Raw genomic sequence first — 20989 nt, 5'->3', positions numbered from 1 at the left:
AGATGTTTTTACACATTCCACAGGTTATGCACCCAACAAGGCTGAGTCAGAGGTGTCTAGCATAGTTGTCCAGGATTGCATTCAGTCACACACACCATCTGAGACCATATCACCCATCTTCACTCAGGACCATCGGCAAGATAGTGAAACTGGTTGTTCCATGTGTGGCGGTGTCAATCAGAATCGCAGAAACCTAGCAGATATTGCAGGTTTGTGTATATGCAAAGCCTGTGTAAGTCATTGTGCAAGCCCAGGCTGTCAAACATCAGTTGTACCTGGTAAAGTGATATGTAGGATGCTAAGGATGTTTTCAATGATACAGGCACGCACACTCCGGGCTATTAAAAGGAACCCTAATTTAGGAACAAAGGCAAGAGAGGTACTACAATCTATTTCATTGAGAGGTCAGTCAAGTAGCCAAGTCTCCTCATCATCCAGATCAACAGACAATTTGCGGAACACTTGTCCTTGTCAATCAACCCAATGTAGAGACCACAAAGTCAAGCAAACAGGTGGAAAAACTCCACCATGTGGTCGGATAGTGTATGTCACGAGGGCAAGGGGTGTACAAATTCTGTGTTCTACATGTGTAAGTTTGTTGTGTTGGACATTCTTTTCTTTCTTCTCCCCCAGACTATGTGGTTGCTACACAAAGCTGACCATGTGGGAAAAGCGGCAACACACGGGTGAATCTGACACCAATCCTACTTCAGACGCTAAGACAGGAGCAAATTTGCTGTCACAACAACGATCAATCACAAAGAAGACCAACCGTCGCCAAAGGCCAGACAAACTCAAATCTCAAGCTTGTGAGGAATGAGCAGGTTTCCACTTGTTCCACCACCAGAATTTTGTTTATATTATATTAGTGGGGGTGTAAGTATTCAGGATTGAGCGGAACAACAGAATGGCAGATATAGAGTGTGTCAGGATGTGTCAAGATGGGGAAATATGATGCGGTGTGTAGGCTAGACTTGGATTATCAGAACTCAATCATTAGCTTGTGCATCGTCAAATGTGGATGAGCAGAATGTAACTCGGAAGCATCTCTTTTCTTTGGCTAGCCAACTTGGTTTTCACAATTAGATGGCAAGTAGTCGTAGTTTTGACAACTGTAGATGTTTTTGCGGGATGAGGGTTGTTGTCATAAGGACGAGGACGAGGTCAAAACAAGGATGGGACGTGAATTGACCGATGCAAAGAAACTTTGCCTGAGTACAGCTCACCGGGCACCAAGACTCAAGAGCAGGTCCATATGCCGCTGTGTTATACTGTGGCCGTCACGACACAAGAAACAGGTAGGGACAGTATGTAACAGTTCGGTGATGACCTCACATTAGTAGTCGCATGAAGTCTTAGATACGATACAGTATCAGAGTAACGATAATCGAAGTTCAGTTTGAGCTCGTACCAGTGTTAGTTCAACTTGAAAATCGTATGATACCCCATCACTCGGGCAAACAGTGTTCATAATATCGCACATATAGGCAAAATAACATTTCTTCATTTGATATGATGGCTAAAACAACAAAGCTAGACAAGATATACACACCATAGTCGATCTTGTATGGGTTCTTTTATTTTCAGTCTGAACAGCCAGACCTATCGTTTCTCATATCGTCACTTCACTTGGGCTACAATCTCATCTCTCTGAGGATCGCCTTGGCCAACATTTGATATTGCCATCCGTCACCACCCACTCTCCTGAACTGTATACCATGAAGAGGTAGTACCGGCACCTGTAAAGACGACACGGGGACGCGTTAGCGAGTGTAGCTGAAAGTTTAACGAGAAATACGCAAACTCACCTTGACCACAAAGATCTCGAACCTGACAATGAGGTTACTCCCCGCTCCTCCAGCTTGAGCGAAAGCCCACGCATCCACTTCATCTTCTTCTCCTGGTCCTGCTCCAGCTGCACCCAGCACTCTCCCTCGGGCTGGAGTGACGGGCGTCTGTGTCGCAAGTTCACCTCCACTGACTGTCCCACTCGAGTTGCCCTGCATCGCTCTGCCAGGACCTGGACTCGGTCCTCTGCTTGAGGGACCTGTGATGGCACTGCCGTTCGCTCCGCCACCGTTGATCGCTGCTTTGCTGCTCTTCCGTCTCAGTGACGGCTTGCGCTTTGTCGAGTTTGGCGGAGGCGGCGGTGCAACGCTCGATAAGCTCGTGCTGGCTTCATCGCCGTTCACCACACTCGCCAGGTCGATACTTGGCACATGCACGCATTCGAATCCGCCTCGTACTGGTCGATGCTTGATGCCAATCCGGTTCAAGACCGTCGAGATATCTTTGATCAGCACAGGCGCTGCCTTTGTCGAGGTTGTCGATACGGAAAAGATGCCCTTGAGATAACTAGGTTTAACATCGCCGTTCGAATGGGGCTCTTCGACAAGCTCAGGCTCAGGTGTAGGTGGTGGCCGCGCGGAGGATGATTCAGCCCCATATTCGTCAGCCTCCTTTGGTGAGTTGAGCCAACCACCATCCGGAGGTGTGTTCGGTTTACGTTCTCTTTGTGATGCTCTTCGACCGAGTCCGCTAAGTTTGCTGACAGAGTTGGTGAAGCTTCCGACAGACACTCTCCTCTCGTGTTTTGATGTCTTTTCTGCGATAGTCGTCGCTCTTCGGTGATCCGTGCTCATTGGCATGGAGGGCGACGCGGTCATCTCGTTACGAGAACGATTAGCCGAGGGAGGTCGTGGTCCTCGTCCAAGCATGCTAAACTTCTTCGTCAAGCTCTCCTCGTTCTTGTCGATTGGACTGGGCTGTAGAGGACTGGGAGGCAACGGCGGCTGGCTGAGAGAAGGTTGTCTTTGGTGGGCGGTGGGAACATCCGCAATTCTTGATTGCTCGCGGTCCATGGAGGGATGTTGCATAACAGGGTTAGGGACTTCCTCTGTTCGAATTCTTGGTTGAGGGGAATAGTCCGAGTCGCGCGGTGTCTCGTATCCTATCGTATGAGTTGACGGAGGCGCTTGCAACAGCGGAACGGGCATTCCATAGCTCGTGCTGCCATGCGTGTCGACGGATAGCTGTGATGACGCGAAGTGGCCTCTTCCGTACACCTTCTCCCTCTCCATCTTCTCCCGCGCCAGGAAGTAAATCGAGATTAGAGGATCGAAACCTCGAGTCGGATCGATGACTTCTTTGTCTCGAATAGCCTGCTCCTCCACTTTCTTGTCCTCCTTGAAAAGCTTCTTCTTGAAATCAAATCCACTGAAACGCTTCTTCTTTGGTGAATCACTTTGATCGCTCAACGTCATACTTGACGTCGAAGCACCTGGTCCGCGTTTCTTGTCGCGCCGCGAATCCCAAGCCGCAACGCATGCGAGATACGCCTCCGATGTGAGCACCGCTCGAAGTTCGTCGAGGATAGTGTCAGGAGAACCAAACGTAAATCCCTTCATCATGTTGATCACCTCCCAATCCAGCTCTTCCGCTCGCAGTGGTTCACGATGAATAAGGAACGAGTCTGGCGGACCATCGTATCCCTTGGTCATGAAAGGATGACTGAGAACTTCGGTCAGAGATGCTCGTTCCGCAGGGTTGGTGACCAACATCCGACTGAGCAGCGATTTGCATTCCGCGCTGAGCCATGAAGGATATTCGACGATTCCTCGTTTGATCTTAGCGTGCAGTGCTGGCATTGATTGATCGTCGAATGGTACCTTACCGCATACCAAGACATAGAGGACGATACCGAAAGACCAAACATCGACTTCCGGACCGGTGTAGACCTTGGCATTCAGCAATTCCGGTGCAGCAAAGTAGAGTGAACCGCAAAAGGTAGAAAGATGTCGGGTAGGGGAGTAAAGGTTGGATAGACCGAAATCGATGATTTTGATATTTCCGTTTTTCGATATCAATATATTCTCAATTTTGAGATCACGATGGACAATCGAGTTGTGATGACAGTAATCCAACGCTGATCCGATTTGCCTGGCAAACTTCCTCGCCGCTCGCTCTCGTAAGCGTCCGTGTGAAATGATATAGTCGAGCATCTGACCACCATCGATGAACTCGAAGACCATATAGTGGTGGTTCTGATGGGAGATGAATTCGCGCATACCGCAGATGTAGGGGTGGTGTAGTAGGAGGGATATGTGAGCTTCACGGATAGTGCGGACTTCCTTTGATTCGTCCTTTTGTCTTTGCTTCTCCAAATCCTCAGCTGTCTTAGGCTCCTCTCTTCTGGTGGCATCGGAATATCGAGGGATGATTTTGACCGCACACTTGATGGCAGTCCGTTAGCATGTTTCGTTGCCCGGTCCCGCATGACTCACCTTTTCTTTGGTCACCACATTCGTCGCCAGTTTGACCTTTCCCATACTGCCCGCTCCCAAGGTCTTCTGCAATTGCCAATCTCCCACCATCCTCGTTCTACTCTTCGGGTTCCTCGACGAACTGCCTCCACTAGTCCCTCCATTCCCATTCGACTGCTGTGCCCGCAGACTCCGGGACACGACAGCCGCAGCTGCTTCTTCATCGATGGTCGGTTCTTGCGGAGCAGAGGAGGGAAAACTTCCCGGAGGTGTCATGGATAGACCATGAGAGGTAGATGGACCGGGAACGTCCACGGAGTGTGACAGCCCTGATGGTTGATGTACCGGCGGTGCTGTAGCTGATCGATGAGGCGAACGTGAGGGTGTACGACTGGAATAAAATCAGCACTGTATATAAAAGGAGAGGAAGAGGGAAAATCTGATGTTCAAGCGACGTATGGCATGGTGATTATTGAACCGCCAAATGACGATGGGACTCACCTCCTACGCCCATCCTTTCCGATGATATAATCCCATTGGGCACCAGTATCTACCATCCCCATGTACGTGGGTGTCGGTACCCCTCCCTCAAACTGATCTTGAGCTGCCTGGATGTGAGCCGGAAGAGGATTGAACGATGTCATCGGTGACAGGCGGGGTTGATGTGCCGATCAACTAACGAAGCACACACGTGCCGTCGTATCTGTCCTCGCCGTGTATTCTGTTATGCTCGATGAGGCACTCCAGTCGATGAGCGTGTTGGAATCAACAAGGTGTTGACAAGTGGATGCAACGTGTCGAGAATGGGTTTGTTGATGTAATGATGTCAAGCTCCGACGGATAGGAGACTTAGTTACGTGGATACGAGCTGAATCAATTGACGGCAAGCGAGACGGGTTCTAGTATGGCGGCACCTAATTGACTAGCAAGTGGGCAATGATAATAAATAATGCTTTGTACTTGGGCGGGTTAGTCCTGTAGGTCTCGTGATAACGGCATGCTGGGTGATTGTGGTGGATGGTGATTGTGATGATTCTGGTTGTGCTGCGAGAGGTAGGGTGTCGACGATTGACATGAATGAGAGAGTGACAGATGAGCGCGGTGATACTACACTGGAACGGGATCAATCGTCCCTGAGTTGGGTGTTATGAACCGGAACCGGGCACCTAAATGGGAAATCCCTACACTATTCTACATGCCCCGCGCGCCTATTAAACTTGATATGGCAAGCTGTTACAATGATACAATAATTATCGCTACATCCTGTCCACCCACCACGCATCACTAGGCAATCAACGCCTTATGCATCGCCCCTCCTCTCGTCCTGTAGGCCCGGAACACGCTTGCGGATGCAACGATCGATTGAATGGTCATGACGGGTGGAGAAAATGGATTGGAAGAACAGTGCTGTCAAGCTAGCCAGGGGAGCGGAAATGGCGAGCATCGCCATAGTATGAATGCGAAGACGAGAAGGCGATTCCGTCGAGTCAGCGGATGGGGAACGGCGCTTCTCGATTGTGTTCATTGTAGGAATCCGTCCGCGAAGTTGAACGGATGTGTTCGATTTGCGTGTCAAAGAATCAGCAAAGTGGTGTTGTGGCAGGGCGGGGATGGTCGGCTAGGTGTCGGCGTTGTTGTCGACAGTAGAGACGGAAGGACATGCGATACGATTTGTCTTTCGATCGAGAGCTTCTTGGAGGGCTCTACCTGTCTTGAAAGCATGAAAGGATGTCATGTTCCCCTCCTGACACAAATAGGTAAGCCCTTCCGCATGCTTGCGCGATGTAAAGTGTACCATGATCGGTCCACCTTTCATATTGGTTTGTGTAAGAGACCTGCGTTGCGTGGAGCATGTCGTCAAAGGAGGGGATGTAGCAATAGGAGCAAATAGAGGTAGTGTGTCCCACCACATGTCATTCTCGATTGATGAGTATTCCCAACCGCTAGGGCAGCTTCATACAAGCTGAAAACCAGTCGTAACGTTGGTCTCAAAGCAAGAATGTCAGACCCACCTGCTTACCACACGCTCTTCTCCAACCCTGGGCCTGCAGCCAGACAGGAAAGTGTTTCGGGCAACGCAGCTACTCTCCCATTCTCACTTCCATATACATATACCACGTCTAACACTCTCACCGACCACATTGATACGTCAAACCCAAATCATATTGATCCAAAAATCTTACACCGCGCCCTTCTTGACCTTCAGCGCTCTGCCTCTCCTGACCATTGGGGACGATATCGCCATGGGCAGCGCATTGATGGATCAACATCGGAACAGCAGGGTGGGGCGGTGTCTTGGTTGATAGGGGTTTTGGAGAGGTTGGCGCCTCCTCAAGAGTTCCTGGACCGACATCTTCAGAATTTCTGAGCGTGATCACATTATACATCTTGATCTGGCCACAACACTGAAAGCACATGAGGCGAGACGTTGGTAGCGATAAGGGGGTGGCGATATTCTCTGTACGAACAGCCCGAAAACTAGGCATGTGGAAAGAGGCAGAATGCAGTGTGTGAAAGAAGAGTGGGGCGTAACTGGACGTTGACCACGCACGACTCTGCACCACAGTGCGAGATGATGGCAGAGTAAATTCTATCAAATGCAATGTAGTGTGCCACTCTGACCTTGAGCGTGAAGCCAAGCGTCATGGGCATTTCATCTCACAGCCCTCGGCCTGGAGCAAAGCGTGACCGACACATTCCAAGCAGAACTGGTCGGCATGACCGAGCCGAATTCGACTAGACTGCTTACAAACCACATCCATTGCCAACCCCTCTAAGACCGAGCGTATTTCATTTGTCAACCCAAAATGGTTGTATCGTTGTAGCACACGCTCCTTCTTGCTGCGATCGCAGGACACTACTCGATGGCGGTAGCGGCGGTCCGGACATTGTTTTGTGCACTCCGCGTCAGTCACAGTATTTGATGTACGACAGAAGAAAAAGTATCTTTAGCTGGAATACTAATGAAAAATTACCGACCGGCCCGTTTGTACAGATTTCGTTGTCCTCCTCGTGTGGACGCGGCGAGGACGGGTAATAACTGACTTCCCTCCTTTTCAAATGAACAACAGCACGACAGCTTTGACCGTCACTATTGCTTGGCGTCCGTGTCTGTGGAGATGCGTCCTCTGCGATTCGATCCCAAATGTTGGCTTGATTCCTGACAGATATACATGAGGGCAAGATCTAACGTGCCACTCTGTGACCCTGTGTCCCCCTCCACTCCCTCCACTTCTGATTACGTTGTACAGTATATGATGGAGTACTATTAGGAAATGTCTTTTCCCCAATTACCTGTTATTGGTATCCTCTCGACATGCGACTAACTCGCTTGGACGCTAGTGGTTCTCAAAGAGGTGATTCCCACTGTTAAGGTAACCAACCGGTAATAGAAACCTTGAAAATACCCGCCGATCGAGACAGAGTTTGTTGTGTCAAGTAGTCGTAAATGAGCTCGGGCCCCACCGGGCCGTGTGTGGAGAAGGGCTTATTAAGGGTGTTCCTGACCGATGTTACCTGTTCTTCTAATTCGGGATGCTTGGTTCCCCTCTGACGCTCGTTTGGTCTTAATCCGATATGCGTCGATTCATGTGTTCTAGCACGAGCAGAGTCAGGAGCTGTTTGCTCGGGCCAAAGCCGCCAAACCCCTGTTCTCGTGATACTTCCCCCTTCCCCAGATCAAGGGTAACATCTCACGAGCCCGCCCCCCCCTCCCCCCAGAGTCGTGCCGAGATGTCAAACTTCATCCCATCATCTATTCTCGGCTCTTGGACCGTGTTCCCAGAATGTAACACACCCCGGACTTTGATCTGTTTAACGTTGAACGGTCCGTCGGCCCGCGTTGAAAATAGATGATGCTGCATGTGTGGAGGCGGAGAAGAGAGAGGAGGGAAGAGACAGGGAGAGAAAGGTCTGATGATCATGGCTCAGTCCGTCGCTCCGCCCGGCGCGCATGCACGACAAGACAGGTGAAGATTGAATTGTTTTTCTCATGACCCATGCTTCTCATCGTAGATTTGAGCTGGGAGGGAAAAAAAGATATAACAACGCGATCTGAAGAGACAAATCTTCCCCTTTCCTTTTCGTTAAACTCAAATCGACACTCTCAAGTTTCAGTGTTCGCTTTCATCGACTTTCTTTGATTCATATACATACATCGACAACAGCAAGTCACTATTCGATATGGTTGGCCTTGCGTGAGTCACCACTCATCTATTATTATCCTTAATCACCCTTTCGCCGCCGATCGCGCAGTTCATGCCAAGTGGCAACCCTAAATCACATCCCTTGGCACTTGGCAATTTACTAATTTTGATTATCTTGTATCATATAGCTCGGACACCCTCCGCGCTGAAGCCGCTGGGACATCCATCGTTCCCACCGCTGAGGCCTCTCGACGACCATGGAACGCACACAGCAGAGCATACATGCAAGCTGCCGTCGGTTTCCTCGGTATCTTCCTTTTCGGTTACGACACTGGTCTCGGTGGCGGTGTGATCGCCCTCAAGTCGTTCGTCGACTCCTTTGGATTGGTCGGTAACGCTCAACGAGTTGCAGAATTGCAAGGAAACGTTGTTGCCATCTTGCAAGGTGGTGCCTTCTTCGGAGCAATCATTGCTGCCTTTGTTCAAGACAGAATCGGTCGAAAATGGGCACTCATGGGTGAGTCGATCGCGATTCTCTGATGTAAACTATCACTCACTAACAATTCCACCACACAGCCGGTTGTTGGATTTTCATCATCGGTGCCATCTTCCAAACCGCCGCCACTCACCAGATCTCTTGGGTCTATGGTGGTCGATTCACTTCGGGTTTCGGTGTTGGTCTCATGTCTGCCGTTTGCCCTACTTACGCTAGTGAGATCGCTCCTAAAGAGATTCGAGGACGAATCACTGGGTAAGTCACCTTTACTACTACCTCACATTGATATACAGTTGAACTGATTCATGTTGTTCATAGTATGTTCCAGGTTGTCGTCGTCATCGGCGTTGCCTTCAGTTATTGGATCAACTACGGTGTTACCTTCATGAACCAAAACCGAGGCAACATTATCTGGCGAATCCCGATCGGTTTCCAACTCGTCCCTGTCGGTTTCATGGTGATGCTCCTTCCTCTCCTCAAGGAATCTCCTCGATGGCTCGCTACCAAGCACAAGGAGGACCGAGCACTCGCCAACTTGGCTTGGATCCGTAAACTCCACCCCTCAGACCCCATTGTCCAATTCGAGTTCGCTGAAATCATCGCCGCGATTCGAGAGGAGGAGGAGGCTACCAAGGGTGCATCTTGGAGAGAAATCGGTGCCAAGGGAAATCCTATCCGATTCCTCATTGCTTTCGTCGTCTTCACTTTGCAACAATGGTCCGGTCAAAACTCGATCTCATACTACGCTCCTACAATTTTCTCCTCCATTGGGCTCCGAGGTGCTAAGACTGGTCTCTTGGCCAGTGGTATTTACGGTATCGTCAAAATCGTCTCCACCTCTATCTTCATTGCATTCGGTGTTGAACGATTCGGTCGAAAGAAGCCTCTCATGGTTGGTGTCGCTTTAATGTCCATGTTCCTCTGGATCGTCGGTGCCATCTTCAACACCCACTTGCCCGACAAGAACGCCAAGGTCGTCTCCCCCGCTTCCATCGCCATGGCCGTTATGATCTACCTCTTCGTCATCCCTTACTGTTTCTCCGTCGGACCCCTTCCTTGGGTCATTTGTTCCGAAATCTTCAACAACAGAACCCGTCACTTCGGTCTCATGACAGCCGCTGCTACCCAATGGCTTTGGAACTTTGCCGTCACCAAGGCTACTCCTTTAATGGTCATCCACATGCCCAAGGGTGGTATCTTCTTCTTCTTCGCTGGTATCAATATGATATCGTTCTGCTTGGCTTCTCTCCTTCCCGAGACCAAGGGTATCTCCCTCGAGGCTATGGACATCGTCTTCGGTGCCGTCACCAAGGAGGAGCGAGAGGCCGAGATCGCTCGACGAGCCAACACCATCGAGAAGGCGTTCGACGACGAGGAGAAGCACGACACCGAGCACCGAGAGAGACTTTAAATGGATCAACACGTCATTCAAAGTCGTGTAAAAAGATTTGGGCTACAACTATGAAGCGGGTTAAAGAGCGTAGTACATCATTTATTACTATGAGATGATGGGAAGGAAGGGATTTTAATCTGTACAGTGTTATATAAATATTTCGGTGTAAGTAGGACCATCCATGCAGCTTGGTGATTACTATGGAAACCAGTTGAAAGATTCAGATGCAATTCGAATGAATGCATCATACATCACTTTCTCTTTTGACTAGACTGGACTGGGTCATGCTCTGGGAACAACTTGTCTGCCACAAATGATACACGAGATAAGCTTAATCGGACGCGTTCCAGTTCGCAATTGTGACGCACTTTGATTGCATCACATCTCCAAAATAAGAATAATATCGCATAACTTACATCCTTGTCGTTGACTTTTCACATCTGCTTCACTTCATCTCATTCATACCGCATATCTGAGACTTTCAGATGCTGCTCTCAAGTTTAGTACAGCTGCTTATCCTCTCCCCGCTTGCTGCCTTAGCACTGACGACTTCCGAACTTCGCTCAAAATCAATCTACCAAGTCCTAACAGACCGGTTCGCAAGGTCCGACGATGCAATTGCGTACTGTGATCCGGCGGATAAGGTGTATTGTGGAGGTAGCTGGAAGGGAATAGTAAAGAAGTTGGATTATATCCAAGGGATGGGGTTTGATACCGGTGAGCATTTGGGCTATGGCTTCAGATGCTACAGAACCACTATCTCTGTGTTATGCATGTGTGGGTGTCGGACAATCAAGCTGATTGGTCTTTGTTTCGGGCTCAGTATGGATCTCACCGGTCGTAGCGAATGTCGAAAGTCCAAGTGGACATGAATCATATCATGGTGAGTGACCTAGTTCGCCTAATTCTATGCCATACTATTATCGCTCGAGCTCACTTGGACACAGGCTATTGGGCTTCAAATATCTACCGTGCGTATCCAGTTCCCCTGTCGAGCCTTCATAACTGGACGCAAAGCTGACAATGGAACTTCAGAACTCAATCCTCATTTCGGAACAGCCGAAGATCTCAGTTCGCTCAGTGCAGCTCTACATGCCAGAGGGATGTATCTAATGGTTGATGTGGTGAGTCTCACTCGCATATCGTTCAGCCGGTCAAAACCTCACTGCGGAGTCAAGCTTACGATCGAGTCGTCCCTGTTGGATAGGTCGTGAACCACGTTGGATCGCTCTCGCGTGATAGTTTCTTGCCTGGAACGCATTATGGTCCGTTCACTTCACCAGCGGATTTCCACGAGTTCTGCATACCGGATTGGGACGTGCAATGGCAAGTGGAGAATTGTGAGTGGTTAACCCGGGACAATTAACTATCACATCAACGTCCTGTGCAAGCGCTGATGACATTACGATCACAGGCTGGTTATCTGAAAACATGCCAGATCTGAATACGGAATCACCTCGCGTCATCTCCGCTTTACACAACTGGATCCAAGATCTTGTCAAAGTGTTTGAGATCGACGCTTTGAGAATCGATACTGTCAAGCATGTGAGAAAGGATTTCTGGCCTGGATTCGTGAAAGCCGCAGGGGTAGTCGCTATGGGAGAAGTGTTACATGGAGGTGAGTGCGAAAGTCCTGATTTACCTCGAATGATATAAAGTGAGATAAGATTTTGAGCTGATTTGGTCGCGATGTAGATCCAACATATGTCGCTCCTTACCAGAAAGAAAGCATGAGCAGTCTGTTGGACTTTGCGGTGTTCTTCCATCTACAGTGAGTGATTCGGCTTTCAACAAGCTGCAATGGGAGAACTGACAGCTATCGCTCCAGGCGAGCTTTCGCCAATTTCTTTGGGTCAATTTCAGAACTGGTCAATATGATCAACACCGTACATCGCCTTTTCCCAGACCCGACTACATTAGGCTCATTCTTGGAGTAGGTTGACCTCTTGGCGATCCCTGATCCGTGTATGCTTATAACTACCGTTTAGTAACCATGATTTCCCTCGATTCGCGGGCATAACGCATGACAACACGGTGAGTAACCTTGCACTCTGCTAGCAATACGCTTGAAGTATGACTAATTACCCTATCTTAGCTTGTTCGAAATGCCATGGTGTATCCGTTTGTGAATGACGGCGTACCCATACTATATATGGGTCAAGAACATGTGAGTAATCTACCGGTGTTTCAACGGCTTTGAGTCTCTCGACATTATGGTTGTCCACTAATGCGTTCATCAGGGTCTGACCGGGGGCGAAGATCCCTTCAATCGGGAAGCCATCTGGTTACATGGATATGATCAGACCACGGTGAGTTAAACATCCGAAGAGGATCCAATGGACTAGCTGATATCGATCGTACCTTCGTAGACCGCGTATCAATTTATACGCACGCTCAATGCAGCCAGACGGAGTGCTTCCGCCTCTCATCCACCGTTCCACAAAACCCTCGTACGACCTTATCAGCTCGACAACCACACGATCGCACTCAGTAAACCACCTCTGTTATCCATCCTGACGAATTACGGCTCTCACTCGGCTGCTATCGGACTACACCTGTCTCCTGAACAAACGGGCTTCAAACCCCTCTTACCAGTAATCGATGTGGTTACCAACCAGATCTTCTCGACTGATCCTCGAGGTGGTTTGACAGTGACTCTCGTTGATGGAGAACCGAGGGTCTTCCTCCCACTGGCAGTACATAGAGGAATCACGAGCAAAGACCAATGGGCCAGTGTCCCATTGCCTAAATTGGAGCTGGGAGAATTGTTGGGGAAGAGACAAAGTCCGTTGAACAGTCCTGGAAGTCCGAGGAGTCATTTGAAAAGACCAAGTTTGGGTGGTATGATGAGCTGGTTTTCGAGTGGTGGGAAAAGTACGTCCAGATTTGGAGGTGGCGATTTGTGAGGTGGCGCCGCCATAATAACAGATAGTGAAGTGCGAACACGGGGACTGAATCTTTGAGATCGTACGACGGGGTGTTAGCTGTATCTCTGTACTTTTCCAAGTTGTAGCTTTAGCATATCTATCATATCATACATGGACATTATTGCATCGAAATGAATTGCGTGTGACGCAAAACTCACGTCAGGGATAAGATTACAGTGAATTGGCAATCACCTCTTGCCTAGCTCGCCGCGCATTATTGTATTCACGCATTCAGGTCAAGTCCAGCAGAGTGCTATACATGTTCTCGTCATCGTATCCTACCAATTTAGGGTTTGTCTTCATCAAATGCAGTCCTTCCACCGTCAAGAGCATCTAAGCGACTTCTCGTGCTTCTCGTTCTCGCTCTGCGTCCTCCTTTTCCTCATGGCCTTCCGTTTCAGGTTTTGCCATTGATCGTTTCTTTTTCCTCGCTTTATACCGTTCCACCTGATTCAAAACGCTGTAATCCGCGATCAATTCATCAGCAAGACCTTCTGGTTCTTCGCAAACGTACGCAGACCGGTTAACTTGATATTGTACTTACAAGATACTTCCAAGGTAGGCTAAACCATACACACAAGCTACGATGAGTAGCGGTGTTTTGGTCTGAACCAACCAATACATCGGATTAACATTTTCCAATTCTCCTTCCCTATCATCTGCGAAAATCTTTACATCCCTCCCTCCTATATCTAACAGCCCCAAGAGGGCAAGGATGAGCCCCAGAGAGAGTTGGAATCCGTGGACAATCCAATGGGCCGGTCCGTGATATCGATACCATATCATCGACCGGATACTAGCCAAGATCAATGCTCCACCAGCAGTGGGGAAGAGCCATAATATTCCCGAAAGCGTGCGTAGGGCAGGTTCTTCGATGATCGAATGGATCAAAGTTGATACTTCTTCGTGACGGGATTGTTGTAATGTAGCATCACCAGACATCGTAGAGTTGATCTGCAAACGTTGTCAACGACACATCAGTCACAGCAATGTTGTGGCCATCCAAGGCAATCTTCTAGAACAGGAGCACGACCCACCGAATACAACTCCGCCAGCTCTTCCAGCTGTTCGTATTCCAGTTCGATTCCATAGCTCTGTGTGAACGACCCAAATATGGTAGGGTACATCGGCGCTGCCTCGTTCCCCATGAGCCTTGCTCACTCACACTTGTCACTCGGGTCATGATTTGTCCAAAGTATTGATAAGCTAAAATCGTGAGATCTCGAGTAGGATCTTGCTCCTTGGCCAGACTGCTCAGTTCAGAGATCTCGTCTTGGAAGCTTGATGAACAGTACTCTAGGTCAGCAATTGATCCATCACCTATGAATCGAATCCGCGACACCTACCTAGGTACGAGGCTTAGTCTGATGCGAAACGTCGACGTGCGCATGTAAGCAAGGCAAGCAACAAAAGAGGTTCACCTCGTTTACTGAACCTACCGTCCTAGGTTGTGATCCAGGTAATCCTGATCGGCTTGACTGATCCCTGTCCCATTCCTGAGACCATTGATGGCATCTATATAATGATTCGCAACCAGCCTCGATCCATGAGCGTAGGACAGCATGACGGTGGTATTGACCATTGCCGCGATCAACAGAAGGAGATTGAAATGCATCGGAAAGTGAACTGAAAAGGTTTCAGCAGGCTTTACTTCATGGAATAACACTCACTAGCTTCCCAGAAGAACAAACGACGATGGTGGACATCGTCTTCCGGCCGGAAACGCGATAGTAGGAAACAGAAGAGGAGGTACATGACCACGATTACTAGTCACGATGCTATTAGCCATTTCTTCAAGCGATTCATTACCACACTTACCAAGGAAGACCTGAGCATAAGTGGTATTGTTGGAGTAGCTCAACCCGGCGAGAGCATAATTGAACGATCTCGTGACAGACATGAAACCTTCGCCTCTATGCGATTGCAGGTCGGAGATGAGCCAATTGATCACCACATTGTACACCCAATGAGTTTGAGCCAAGCAATGACTCACAAGATGATCAAGGTCAAGGCACCATAACGAATGCCAACAGAACGAGTATTGGTATGCTTGGGTACCCTTCGCCTTACGGTCGACCAAATAGCCAGTGCCTCCACCGTGATTGCAAGATAAAACAGAACGAGCTATTCAAGCGGTTGTACTTAGTCAAAGTGTCGTAATGGTCATAGTCATGGTATTTCGATTACTCACCTTGGCAATGACTGCTCCGTGACTGTGAGCAGGGAGAGCTACCGCCACAATCGTGAGTATAACCGATATGACGAGAGATCCGATTGACAAAATCTGAAACGAGATCGTCCGGCCATACTTGCGACCGTTTCTCGCACCTAACAGGGTGGCAGAGTTTATCAGTTTTTTTAGTTGATAGAGAATCTCAAAACGTCAACGGTCAACTCACAAACTATGTATTGGAATGCGAGGAACCCTCGAGAAGCCGCATAGGCAGCTAGGACAGTCGTGAAGCTATCATTTGCCGCTCCTGGTGATCATACGCTACTCGTCAGTGCTTGCTATGACATACACGCCACGAGCGGACACATAGAATGCGTTCAGAGACGTACGGTTAGTACTGGCTGACTCTGCGCTCAGTGATGCCAGATGAGCCTCATCATTTCTGATGTTCGCTGGAGCCCAATTACCCGTCGCAGCGCCCATATAGATGTATGCTAAAATCTGGACCGCTTTGCACAACCTATGAAATCCATCTTCCGCTTGATATCGCACGTCGTAGTGTGTCTGGGAGGTCCATACCCATGAGATGATGACGTAGTAAGAGAAGAAGATGGGGATAGCGTATGGACGGTCGATCTCGTGTGTGGATGAGAAGACGGTGAGGACCGCTACGACGGCGAGGTCTATTTGTTGAGACTAAGATCAGCTCTGCCCCTTCGGATGCTGAAATGGTCGGTGGGGTCTTGCAATTCAAGCGATTCTGAGTCCTGCTGTTTATTGTAGTCCCGATGCACGCCTTAGACTCACCATAGAACAAACTTAACCATTCGGCAGCTTCATCCTCTTCGCTCAGCCAAGCATTATGATCCCCTTCCATTGGTCTTGCCAAGAACGGCATCCTCGGCAATTCTCTGTTATGCGCTCCATAGGCTATACGCTGCGCCAAGGAGGGTTTGTTTGATTGCGAGGTGGCGGTGGTGGGTTCGACCTTTAACGTTCGGTCGCCCTTTCCGGTGTTGATGCCTAATGGTCGATTGGCTAAAGAAGGTTCGGACGTAGAGGACTTGTCGGACATTGTGTTGATGAGAGGAGGTCTCGATGAGCTGGATTTTTGCCCGATGAGTCAGTCTCGGCCTGTCGGAATTGAGAGATAAAGGTTTAAAACGTTATATATGCTCACTGTTCCGCGACTGGCAGTGAATCGCTTTCTTGACGAATATCACCACCATCTGTATATCGACTTGTGAGATGAGCCCCTTCCCCAAGATCTGGCGATGCTGAGCATATCCCTCCTCGAATCAGCAACAGCACTAATCATACCATCAGACTGACTCACCTCCAGATGTCGTTCCGCTTGTCATTGACATGTTGGTCGTCTAACGTTGTCGCTCGAAGTACTCTCCGCTTGCAAATCATCAAGATAACGCTTACACGAAGTGACCGCACCGGACCTCGAGCTCTGATCGTTCACACTGGATCGAGTGAGATGAGATCAGATGAGCGAGAGGAACACGAAGAGCGGAATGAATATTGTATGAAAATGCCGCGGTATCTCACAACTTTCATCCGCTTTTGATACGGTAGATTAGATCTCATTTCAAACCCAGATAACAAGATTCAGGGCAACATTACTAATTCGCATCTTATCATCATCTTACCACCTCACATCTACAGTATCAACACCCTTAGTAAACAGACTAATCACGTATATCCCATCCCTGCACATCAACGAAATGTCAATAAAAATCCTCAGCCATACATTCTAACCCAAACAGCACTTACCCCGAAGTACCCTCCCATGCCTGGTCTACCTGGAAGTCTATAATGCAGTGGATATCCAGTGAGGAGCCTACGATCAGATGTCAGCAAAGGCAGGATAGGCGATATGAGGGCGACCCACCCTCCCAAACCATAGTATCGTCTCCATGACGCGGCGGTACTGTCGAGGCCCATCCCAGCACCCCATGCGAGTGGACTCCCGAGAGGATGGGGCATACCCATTGCCTAGGAGAAGAGGAGGTCGAGTCAGCTACTTTTCGGCATCTCTAACTGTGAAAGTGGTTTCCGATGTAAAGGTAGCATGAGAGAGTGTTTAGATGGTTCGCCGTGTTGAAAAGGTGAGGATGAGGAGGCCGCGAGGGGGGGGGGGGGGCTGCCAGGAAACCAGAGACGGATATGACACAACGGAGAGAAGGGAAAAGGTACTACGCACCCCTGCTCCAAAACCGACATTGGGTCCAGGATACCTAGTCCTCACAGCAGGATAGATGGGCAATCGACCCCCGCCCGGCAAAGTTGTAGTTGGGAACGGAAGTCTGCAAAAGTCAGCACGGCTTCACTCAGCCTGAACGATGGGGAGGGGAGATTGCGCAGAGGAAGAACTCCGTTTGAGGGTGAAGCAAATACGAGGCGGGACTTACTCCTGTGGATTGACATAGGGATGGTGGATCCCGTATGCGGCAATGTTCATGGGCACTTAAGAGCCAGTACATTCTGTTAACAGATACCTTGCACCGCAGGTGATGGACAGTGTGAACTCACTTTTGTCTGTGATCGCTGCTGATTGTTGAGAGATGTGAAAGGGTTAGATCAACAAAATGATGATATAAGAGATGTTGTCAACATAATTGAAATGGGTAAAGAACGGAACAAGCTGGACAGAACACTCCTTTGTTGGAACATGCGATCGTCCCTTCTTGACAAATGGATTGGACTCAAAGGAGCGATTATTGCTTCGGGTCCATTAGCAGAAGCTATAACGGTTGGTCACTCCACCGTCATTGCCTGTGCTCCTTTCTCTCGGAAAGTGTCATGAATAGTTTGAATGCCTTCCACCCCAAGTAACGAAGTGGATACGAAGAAACTAGCGCTACTGTGCGCAAAGATGGACCTTTGATTGATTCTCAGATTTGACGTCGTAAAAGACGTGCGAGCGGATTATTGCACCCAACTTGACAAATGATCTGATGATTATCTGAAGGTGGTCCCTAATCGGGCTGTGCATTTTGATATCTTGACTACCGACGATATGCCATCCTCTATTCTGCACTCGCACTCCGCATCTCACTCTCACTTCCCACGAACCCTTTTCCCGGGTATTAACATCACCTCCGCCTGACCACCATGCAAGTTTTTCTTCGTCTTTGTTCCCTCCTATATCTAAAATCCTCTCTCACCGCCACCCCATATCGGAGCTGTCCCAACTCCACCTGGAGCCGCTCCTACTCCAGCCCCAGCTCCACCACCAGCTCTTCTTTCTCTAAATCCACCACCGTTGCCCCAATGCGGTGTCGTAGGATGTTGATCATGTCGATGTTCCCTGTCCCTATCACCGCCCCTTTCCCTCTCTCTCTCCCTATGCGGTCTATCGTGTTGATGGACGTGGTGAACTCGAGGATGATGCTCATGATTATGGTTATGGTGGGGGTTGTTGTGGTTGTGAGAGTTTGGGGTTTCAGGGAGCGCGGCGGGATTACCAGAGTTGGTCTGGTTGAATGGTGGTTTTGCGGCTACTTCGAGCAGAGCACGGTTTGCTCGGTAGTCACACGTCGTCGTGGGAGGAAGAGATAAGAGGGAAAGAATCTTCTCTCTACCAACGGAAGAATGAGTCAGCCAAGAACATGGAGCGACCGACAGGACTACCATGGCCGACTCACTTCAAAGCACCGTTTCTAACACCATCAGACTCCTCTTCGACCCAAACACTCAGGATATCTTCGGCCTGTCTCACACTCAACACGCATCCCACGACGTTGTCCGACTCTTCAAACTGATCGCCGATCAAAGCCAACAAGAGAGACTCGTACAGCAGCGGAGTTATGGGGTGGACTAATCGGATCGTGAATCGTCCGCCACTAAATAAAGAGTCTATCAATGATCCGCCCGCTTACAAGTCCAAGGTGAGTTCCCGACTTACTCTCGCATTTCCTCCCAGACACCTGGTCGTCCGATACGGCTCACAAAGACCAACACATCCGTCACCGCTGGTAGCTCGTTAGGTGGTGTTAGGTGAGAGTAAAGATGGAGGAATGATTCGATCTGCAACAGCCATACAAATCATCAGCGTTACAGCCATCACGTGCGAGTATGCAGTATGCAGTACACAACACTTACCGAACCGAAAGTAGCTACTCGTCGAATTTCCTTCTCATAGTCGACTTTGGCAGCAGGTGGTCGATGAACATACGATATAGACCAGCTGTCACAATCACACAAACAACGTTAGTCAACATCAGTACAGGCCTTGTCACTGCAAGGAGCGAAAGGAACGATATAGCAAACAGTGCACTCACTCTTGTCGCAAGGGATGTCTACCTGATGCTGGACTTGGCGCGGCTGCTGTAGCTTTCCCGACGCTGAGTGATAATCTGGCAGAACCAGAGTGGGAGGTCGTACGACGAGAAGGGGCGGTTCCTTGAGCCATGATGATGTGTGTCCTGATCTACCGAAATTATGAGCGAAGACGATAGGTTGATTAGTTGAGAGTGTCCAAAGGAAGGTGGAGGAAGGTTGGTGAGTTGTTTGCTGAGTTTGCGGAGGGTCCAAATTCGTTCAGTTGTGTCGTATGTTCGTATGAGGTTCTCATCTAGGGGGTAATCTGAGTTGAGCGAGATTGTTGTCAGAAGGACACGTCGATGCTATGTGTTGTCAGAAGGGTATTTATCATAAAAGTCAACGTTGAGCTGGACGCTTTTTGCTTGAATACTTAAGTCCAGTTCGAACGAATTCGAGTTTTGGTAGAACCGTGAAAGGCGTGCGCAAAGTGGTCGATGGTTAGGCACATCCAGGGTCAAAAGGAGGGGAGCTGATAGGCGCGAGCAAGGACTCATCCATGACATCATGGGTTGCGGGCTGTTTTTAGATTCAGTGCAAGCTGTGTGTTTTGTTTTGCGCATTGCATTTCAAACAGCGCAATTTGTCACTCGTCAATCACACCTCTCTCCACCAGTATATCAGTACTTCCAACATCGATCACTCAGACCTCCTCAACCATCACGAATAACCACAACACACACACCATGTCTTACACGCCCAGCACAACCGGTTACCCCCCTCAACCCACTATCGAGCAGATTCATGTCGCTCGTCAACCCTCCGCAAAGGCTAGCATGAGTGAGTGCTCTTGTGACCTGCCCAGAAACGTCTGCATTAAGTGGCTCTGGGACTGGAATGGTATACTGATTGGTGACTTCGTTGTAGGCCCTAGTGTGTCAACTGGTGAATCGAAGCAACAAGAAGAGACGATGAGATTGCGAGGTGGATGTCCTGGTATGTCAAAGACTATTAGAGCTGCAAGCCTTGCAAATGTACAAGCTGACCGCTATTTCTTGTTCGATGTAGGTCACCTCTGCGGTCTTCGTAAGTCACCCGTCTCCAACTAGGCCCTTTAGCAATTTGACTCATACTGACGTCCAAACTCCGCGTTTCCTATTGTAGCCATCCTCCCTTGTCGGTAAGTTACTTTGCGCCTCCCTCCCACGTCAAGTCCGTACTGACTGACTTCTCTCTTACGTAGATGCGATATCTGTATCTTCCCTATCCCTTGTTGTTAATTATCTCTCCCCTCGCCCCGGCCACCCCCTTCTGCGTTCTG

General features: G+C 49.2%; 7 protein-coding genes across 7 annotated transcripts; 3 read left to right on the top strand and 4 right to left on the bottom strand.

The window, feature by feature from the left end:
* Positions 1 to 1634: 1634 nt before the first annotated feature.
* Positions 1635 to 4906, bottom strand: CI109_106787 (uncharacterized protein; the record flags this gene model as incomplete). Its single annotated transcript, XM_032002147.1, has 4 exons — positions 1635 to 1739; positions 1809 to 4232; positions 4284 to 4653; positions 4764 to 4906. The coding sequence occupies 4 exons, from the start codon at positions 4904 to 4906 to the stop codon at positions 1635 to 1637; spliced, it is 3042 nt and encodes a 1013-aa protein (XP_031863704.1).
* Positions 4907 to 8444: 3538 nt separating this feature from the next.
* On the top strand, positions 8445 to 10314 carry CI109_106786 (uncharacterized protein; the record flags this gene model as incomplete). Its single annotated transcript, XM_032002149.1, has 4 exons — positions 8445 to 8458; positions 8596 to 8924; positions 8984 to 9158; positions 9222 to 10314. 4 exons carry the CDS (start codon positions 8445 to 8447, stop codon positions 10312 to 10314), a joined length of 1611 nt encoding a protein of 536 aa, XP_031863706.1.
* A 467-nt stretch (positions 10315 to 10781) lies between these two features.
* CI109_106785 (uncharacterized protein) lies at positions 10782 to 13202 on the top strand (the record flags this gene model as incomplete). The annotated part of the gene is made up of 12 exons (XM_032002150.2): positions 10782 to 11013; positions 11120 to 11179; positions 11244 to 11267; positions 11332 to 11420; positions 11504 to 11636; positions 11711 to 11914; positions 11992 to 12067; positions 12125 to 12229; positions 12285 to 12330; positions 12392 to 12463; positions 12537 to 12605; positions 12666 to 13202. 12 exons carry the CDS (start codon positions 10782 to 10784, stop codon positions 13200 to 13202), a joined length of 1647 nt encoding a protein of 548 aa, XP_031863707.2.
* Positions 13203 to 13556: 354 nt separating this feature from the next.
* CI109_106784 (uncharacterized protein) lies at positions 13557 to 16757 on the bottom strand (the record flags this gene model as incomplete). Its single annotated transcript, XM_065967911.1, has 14 exons — positions 13557 to 13683; positions 13768 to 14177; positions 14261 to 14317; positions 14389 to 14503; positions 14663 to 14849; positions 14894 to 14989; positions 15042 to 15136; positions 15217 to 15347; positions 15415 to 15551; positions 15623 to 15703; positions 15786 to 16079; positions 16204 to 16499; positions 16577 to 16673; positions 16733 to 16757. The coding sequence occupies 14 exons, from the start codon at positions 16755 to 16757 to the stop codon at positions 13557 to 13559; spliced, it is 2148 nt and encodes a 715-aa protein (XP_065823983.1).
* A 336-nt stretch (positions 16758 to 17093) lies between these two features.
* Positions 17094 to 17866, bottom strand: CI109_106783 (uncharacterized protein; the record flags this gene model as incomplete). The annotated part of the gene is made up of 5 exons (XM_065967910.1): positions 17094 to 17114; positions 17179 to 17245; positions 17297 to 17400; positions 17609 to 17711; positions 17817 to 17866. The coding sequence occupies 5 exons, from the start codon at positions 17864 to 17866 to the stop codon at positions 17094 to 17096; spliced, it is 345 nt and encodes a 114-aa protein (XP_065823982.1).
* A 689-nt stretch (positions 17867 to 18555) lies between these two features.
* On the bottom strand, positions 18556 to 19819 carry CI109_106782 (uncharacterized protein; the record flags this gene model as incomplete). The annotated part of the gene is made up of 5 exons (XM_032002153.1): positions 18556 to 18985; positions 19053 to 19250; positions 19313 to 19434; positions 19510 to 19594; positions 19689 to 19819. 5 exons carry the CDS (start codon positions 19817 to 19819, stop codon positions 18556 to 18558), a joined length of 966 nt encoding a protein of 321 aa, XP_031863710.1.
* Positions 19820 to 20414: 595 nt separating this feature from the next.
* CI109_106781 (uncharacterized protein) lies at positions 20415 to 20948 on the top strand (the record flags this gene model as incomplete). The annotated part of the gene is made up of 5 exons (XM_032002154.1): positions 20415 to 20508; positions 20596 to 20664; positions 20737 to 20754; positions 20833 to 20848; positions 20912 to 20948. The coding sequence occupies 5 exons, from the start codon at positions 20415 to 20417 to the stop codon at positions 20946 to 20948; spliced, it is 234 nt and encodes a 77-aa protein (XP_031863711.1).
* Between the last annotated feature and the right edge of the window lie 41 nt (positions 20949 to 20989).

The sequence above is a fragment of the Kwoniella shandongensis genome, chromosome 13, assembly GCF_008629635.2.
Source record: "Kwoniella shandongensis chromosome 13, complete sequence".
In the NCBI taxonomy this organism is placed as follows: domain Eukaryota; kingdom Fungi; phylum Basidiomycota; class Tremellomycetes; order Tremellales; family Cryptococcaceae; genus Kwoniella; species Kwoniella shandongensis.
Note: the sequence above shows the minus strand (reverse complement) of the source record. Positions and strands in the feature narration are given on the sequence as shown.